The sequence below is a fragment of the Dendropsophus ebraccatus genome, unplaced genomic scaffold (assembly GCF_027789765.1).
Source record: "Dendropsophus ebraccatus isolate aDenEbr1 unplaced genomic scaffold, aDenEbr1.pat pat_scaffold_2213_ctg1, whole genome shotgun sequence".
In the NCBI taxonomy this organism is placed as follows: domain Eukaryota; kingdom Metazoa; phylum Chordata; class Amphibia; order Anura; family Hylidae; genus Dendropsophus; species Dendropsophus ebraccatus.
Genome location: NW_027209659.1, coordinates 1,479 through 8,468, shown reverse-complemented (window position 1 = coordinate 8,468; position 6,990 = coordinate 1,479). Strand labels below are relative to the sequence as shown.

Sequence of the window (6,990 nt, the reverse complement as noted above, 5' to 3'; positions counted from 1 at the left end):
CACTCTATGGTTGTACTATTGGTCTGTATATAGTGTGTATATAGAGTCATTATGTGGTGGTCACTGTATGGCGGTAATATTGGTCTGTATATAGTGTCATTATGTGGTAGTCAATCTATGGCAGTAATGAGTATATATATACGCTATATACAGACCAATATTACCGCCATAGAGTGACCACTGCATAATGACACTATATACAGACCAATATTACCGCCATAGAGTGACCACCACCTAAAGACTGAATACCACCTTATTTTTTTCTCAATAAAATACACCGTATTGCCTTAGTGACATCATCATACACTATACATAGGAGCTGCAGCAATTACATAGGACTGATGAGGCCAGAGAATGGCTGCAGCTCCTATGTACAGTCTATTCACCTCAACACTTGGGAGTCAGCAGTGCTTATACACACACACCATTATATATATATATATATATATATACACACACACACTCACACACCCATGAAAACACATTATACAGATACAAACCATCCAGTCCACACACTATACACAGGACATGTAACACACACTACATTCATGCATTATACACCTACATTCATACACATTACACACTACATGTACAGAATACTTACTCCCTCTAGCATGCTGGGTGTAGTGGTGAATCTCCCTCATGTTCCTTGCAGCAGCAGCAGCAGCAGGCTGTCATCCTCCCCCGGCAGCCCTCTCCTCCATCGTCCCGACAGCTCCACACCAGAGCAGGAAGTCAGGTGCAGTGAGAGGAGCTGGAGGGAGGGGGAGGGGGAGCAGACACCGAGCAGCGTCCTGCAGCCTCTGAGTGACCCCTGATAGCAGCAGCCGGGGATCACTGCCAGACGCTGGAGGACGCTGTCTGTGCTCTCCTCTCCACTGGAACTGCGGTAGGGGGCCCCTGGGGGATGGGGGCCCTGGGCATTTGCCCTGCTTGCCCCCCCCTAACGCCGGCCCTGATTCCCATCATGCCTGGACAGCCAAAACAAAGCTTTGGCTGTCCAGGCATGATCAGAATTGTAGTTTTGCAACAACTGGAGGGCTAAAGGTTTCCCATCACTGGACTAACATCATGTTTCCGGATTCAGCAACACCATGGGGGGGGGGATTTATGAAGACCGGCGTACAAGTACACCAGTCTTATATAAGGCCCCGCCCCCTTTTCCCTGGTAGGATACACTAAGAGGCTTCCAGCAGGTGTAGATTTTGATCATGATATATTTGGTGGTGTGGCAAAAAAAAAAAAATCCCTTATGGCCAGAGGCAGAATCGTGCAAGCAGCCACACCAGTGACTGGCAGAGCAGAAAGCCAATGTTTAATTGTTCTGTCCATCCACTGTATTTATCTATAACAGCATATTAGGAGCCCTCATGGTTATATACATAGGTGCAGGAGCAGGCTACCTTTTGTTTAACCCCTTATGTACTGCGGTGTAAATGACCCAGTGTTCTGTTACATGCTACAACACAAACAAAGGGTTAATACAGAAGACAATTAGCTCTCTCCTACACTACTCCTGCACTGATAACCCCTGACCTCTGTAGGAGCTCAGAGAACAGAGGTCAGAGGTTATCAGAGTAGTGAGGCAGAGAGCTAATTGTTAACCCTTTTTTGTGTTGCAGCATGTTAGAGAACACTGGGTCACTTACACACTGCAGTACATAACGGGTTAAGCAAAAGGACATAGGAGGCTCTTATCTTCCCTGGGCCCCCTCCCTCCACGGGCCCCATAACAACCCCCTTCCCTGCCTCTATGGTAGCTACGCCACTGAGTACAACACCTCAAAGTTATATATCAGAAGGCATTGGGTTCTACAATAGCATTCCACCCTTATCAAATTTTCTACAGCCTATACATTAGGATTGCTTGTCTCCTGAATGAGCTCTCTGATGTGCCACAAGACCCGCTTTCTGACTAAAACATTTCCCACATTCTGTACACGAAAAGGACTTCTCCCCTGTATGAAGTCGTAGATGTTCCACAAGACTTGTTTTATAGTTGAAACACTTTCCACAAACTGTACATGAAAATGGCTTCTCCCCTGTGTGAATTCTTTGATGTTCCACAAGACTTGATTTATAGTTAAAGCATTTTCCACACACTGTACATGAGAATGGCTTCTCTCCTGTGTGAATTCTTACATGTTGCACAAGACTTGATTTGTAGTTAAAGCATTTTCCACACACTGTACATGAGAATGGCTTCTCTCCTGTGTGAATTCTTACATGTTGCACAAGACTTGATTTGTAGTTAAAGCACTTCCCACATTCTGAACATGAATGTGGCTTTTCCCCTGTGTGAATTCTTAGATGTTCCACAAGAATTGACTTATAGTTAAAACATTTCCCACATACTGTACATGTAAAGGGCTTTTCTCCTGTGTGAGTTCTTAGGTGTTTCTCAAGAGTTGATTTGTTACTCAAACACTTCCCACAATTAGGACAGGAAAATGGCTTCTCCGCTGTGTGATTTGTTTGATAGACAACAAGATATGATTTGCTAGTAAAACATTTTCCACATTCTGAACATGAAAACGGCTTCTCTCCTGTGTGAGTTTTCTGATGTTCAACTAGTAGTGATTTCCTAGTGAAACATTTGCCACATTCTGAACAAGAAAATGGCTTCTCTCCTGTGTGGATTCTCTCGTGTTTGACAAGATCTGTTTTCATAATGAAACATTTTCTACATTCTGAACAAGCAAATCTCTTTTCCCTAGTATGAATTCTATAATGATTTGCAAGAGCTGATGTGTGACCAAAAGATTTCCCACATTCTGAACATGAAAATGGCTTCTCCCCAGTATGAGTTCTCTGATGACTAACAAGATGGGATTTTTTACTAAAACATTTCCCACATTCTGAACATGACAACAGCTTCTCTCCTGTGTGATTTCTCTGACATTCCACAGGACTTGACTCTTGACTAAAATGTTTCCCACATTATGAATTGGACAATGTCCTTCTATTTATGGGGATTCTGTCTTGCACAGAAAGACCAGATTCCTTTTTAATATGGCTTCCACATTCTGAGCTTGCAAAAAGTTTATGTCCAGCTTTAGTGCTAATCTGTGGTTGATTATCTTCTACTCCACAATAGGGATGTAAAACGGGGTGTTCATCGGAAATTCTTATCCCCTTCTCATCTGAAAAACAAATATGGCATATGTTTTCTACAGCATTTATCAGTTTGTGCGATTTTGGAGCAGTTTACGCAGGCTGCACCGTTTTTGGTAATGGTAATTTTTAAGCATGGACTGGAGAAATTTGTGCAGCACGGAAAAAGTGTGTAAATGCAAAAATTATTGTGTAAATTATACATACTCCCCTTTATCTATAAAAGGCTCTCACCATTCTCTGACACTGATATGGGGGTCTCACCTTCACTAGTTGTTCCTGAATAACCTTCCTGCAATGATATCACATTATGTACCTGAGAAAAAAAATAAAGAGGAATAAGACATGGACTAGGATCTTCTCAAGTAGAGAAAGGCTTAAAAGGGTATTCTCTGCTTCCTTTGCTGTGTTTCCCACTGACATTACACATGTCCCCAAGGACAATCCAAGCCTTATAGAAGTGTGACCTCAGTGGGAGACAGAGTGGGAGTATACTTACCACTCCTGAGGATCCTGGTCACCCGAGTGACGTCACAGCCTGCCCATCGCTCTCAGAGCAGAAATTGCTGGTCGGGGACCTAGGTAATGAGCTGTCAACATAACAAGGAGACGAAGGGACCAAAAAGCAAAACTAAGCAATTTTGCTAATTCTAAACATTTGCAGAATTGCTGACTTCTGCATTCTCTATCACCTAAAAATTGTTTATAGTTAATAGAGAATTTTACTCATCGACCCAGGTGGCCAAAACTGAACTGGATATTCTAGATGAGACTGCGATAATGATTCATAAAGTAGAACGATCATATCCATAACTTGTCAGTCAATACATGACAATATTTTTAGTCTTTTTTAGCCTTAGGAGGATTAGTAGAAATATCAGCTTCATGTACCTGATGATCCAGTGGGATATCTTCCTCCTCCTCTTTACCATCCGGGGAATATAGAGGACGGGGACATCTCTCTGGTGGATTTCTACTACTGGATCCATCTATAGGAAATCATCACAGTGACGAAATACATTGTATTATATATGTTATATATGGAGATCCATAACCCTAGTGTTTCCTCTCCTCTTACCTGGTGATGTGAGGGGCTGCTGATCCTCCATCATGACATCCTTGTACAGATCCTTGTGTCCTTCTATATACTCCCACTCCTCCATGGAGAAATAGACAGAGACATCCTGACACCTTATAGGAACCTGACACAGACAATGATACAATTATCCTCCAGACCCCTCACCCCTTGGTGTTATTGTATAATGTCCCAGCATTCCCAGCAGCATTGCTCACCTCTCCAGTCAGCAGCTCAGTCATCCTGGAGGTAAGTTCTAGAATCTTCTGCTCATGTATCAGTGACTGAGGTGGGGGCTCGGTGATGGGGCTCTGGGTCCTGCTTCAGCCTCCTGACCTGACACCAGGGGGCGTCACACACTCACCAGACCCCTTCTTCACTACTGTGTAATCCTGTGTATGGTGACACTGATCACTACAGAGAGTCTAACAATCCTTCCCCTCCAGTCATTTACCTGCTTTATTACTAGAGATACAAGGGACGTCATGTGAGACTCTCACCTCTCCAGTTATCCAGTAGATTATCTCTAGGGTGAGGTCTAATATCCTTCCCGCCATCTGCTCTCTCTCCTTCTCCATCCTTGGTGGGGGATTTACAGGAATAACCACTGTCTTTCAAAGAAAACTTTAGCTGGCAAAAAAGGAGAAGTGTATACTAAATTCCATCTTACATACAGTATAATGTATATCTTATTGTTCATTATAAATGAATAACCAATGACGAGCCATCCATCATCAGGAGGACACTGACTAGCAATGATCTGCATGGCAGGATTGCATAGAGATTACTGAGAACACTGCTGCCTGTCTGTAATTTGCTAAATATTAGCTGGATAAGCTAGAAGTCTATGGGAACAATGTTTTTGTTGACAAATGAGACCGAAAAAGACAGTTTTGAAGAGAGGAAAACAATGTATTCCAACATAAAAAACCTCATTACATCTGTGCTACATGGTGGTTTATGGTTTGGGCCTAATTTGCTGCATCTGGACATGGAAAGCTCACCACCATTGATGTCACAATAAATTCTTAATGATACTTTCAAATTCCCAAGAAAAATTTGCAAGAGAATGTGGGGTGATGCAGCAAGACAACAACCCTAAACACTTCCCACCAAAGTATGGTTAAAGGGGTTATCCAGTGCTACAAAAACATGGCCACTTTCTTTTAGAGACAACACGACTATTGTCTCAAGTTCAGGTGCGGTTTGCAATTACACTCCATTCACTTCAATAGAAACTGAGCAGCAAAACCCCGCCCAAGCTGGAGACAAGAGTGGTGTTGTCTCTGGAAGAAAGTGGCCATGTTTTGTAGTGCTGGATAACCTCTTTAAAGAAGAGTAAAGTTGTGAAATGGCCAAGTCACAGTCCTGACCTTACTCGAAAAGAAATATAGTGAAAGGACCTGAAGTGAGCAGGTCATGGGAGGAAACCACCAACACAGCAGAGCTGAAGTGGTTTTGTATGGAGAAGTGAGGTAAAAAGACTCCAAGCTGATGTGCAGGACTGATCAACAATTACTAAAACCATTAAGCAAGGGGTTCACATACTTCTGCCACTTACAGATGTGCAATATTGGATCATTTATCTGAATAAATAAATGAGCCGGCCTAATGGTTAATGTTTTTTTTTTTTTTACTCATTTGATTGGGGAGATGTATGAAGCAGATCACTTCTTTTTTTAATTTTTTTATAAAGGCCTCTGAAAAGTGGAAGCTGGATTCCGACTGGTTGCTAGGGGCAACTACAAAAAGGTGTAGTTGTATTCACTGAAGACTATGACCGATATGACCGAAAGTGTATTTTTTTTTTTTTTTACATGTTATGCATTAGTGGTATTTTTTTTTTTTTTATTTCCAAAATGCAGCACGCTGCAGCCATGGTGTTTTTTTCACCTAGTTTGTGGCATTTTTGTCTCCCCATAATTTTTTCTTTAAAAAAACAAATCAGAAAAATACAGGTACAGTATAAATGTGTGTTTATGTTATTACTTTGCCTTCCCCAATATTCTTTCATAGAAAACCTTGAATCACATGACACAGCGAAAGTAAACATACATAAGGGAAAAAGACGCTTTTACTTTTTCAGGGATAAATAAAAAAAAAAAAAAATCCTTTAAAAAGTGTTTGGGACAGAAGCCTTGGGGCACAATCACTGAGGCTTATCCCTGTGTACATCGACTATAGTGTTCCCCAACCCAAAAATTTCCAGCGGTCGTAGGACTACAACCCCAGCATGCCTTTGGCTATCCAGGAATGCTGGGAGTTGTAGTTCTGGATCAGCTGGAGAATGCACAGAGATGGGTAATTGTATCCAGAACAATAGGTTCACAATGGTGACTGATTCATTCATTCATTCATTCATTCATTTATTCATCCCAGATAACAATACAGGATGAAGCTAGGGTAACTTTTAGAGGATTCACCTCTATGAAGGCTGAAGAAGCGTCTGGCTGTACGGCAGGTGTCTAGACTACTCCTGTGCACCTTCTTTTCTGTCTCCTGGGATGTTATAGATCTATGGGTTACATGCTGCGCTTCCTGCCTCCTCTCCCACCATACCCAGCATGCCTAGAGGCAAGGACCCAGTCTCCACCGACCGTCCCATACTCCCCCCTGTAACCTCCCAGCTCCATCTTTATCCTTCCTGTTATCCGTCTCCTCCCTCCCCTCATATAACCTCCTCCTGTCTGCAGCCCACAGTGTCAGGCTTTGTGCGCATTCTGCAGTTCACAATTACACCTGCCTCTAAAGCTAAATAAGTCTCACATTTTCAATCTTTATTTATTTTATTTTTTCAGTCT

The 6,990-nt window shown here is 42.3% G+C and overlaps 1 protein-coding gene and 1 pseudogene across 1 annotated transcript; both read right to left on the bottom strand.

The window, feature by feature from the left end:
• Window positions 1-1,857: 1,857 nt before the first annotated feature.
• LOC138775856 (gastrula zinc finger protein XlCGF57.1-like) lies at window positions 1,858-2,670 on the bottom strand. Its single transcript, XM_069956053.1, has one exon. The coding sequence runs from the start codon at window positions 2,668-2,670 to the stop codon at window positions 1,858-1,860; it is 813 nt and encodes a 270-aa protein (XP_069812154.1).
• A 270-nt stretch (window positions 2,671-2,940) lies between these two features.
• Window positions 2,941-4,767, bottom strand: LOC138775857 (uncharacterized; annotated as a pseudogene).
• Window positions 4,768-6,990: the final 2,223 nt, after the last annotated feature.

Coding starts and splice junctions, on each gene's coding strand:
- LOC138775856 (XM_069956053.1), bottom strand. CDS start 2,670: ATGAAAACAGATCTTGTCAAACACGAGAGAATCCACACAGGAGAGAAG.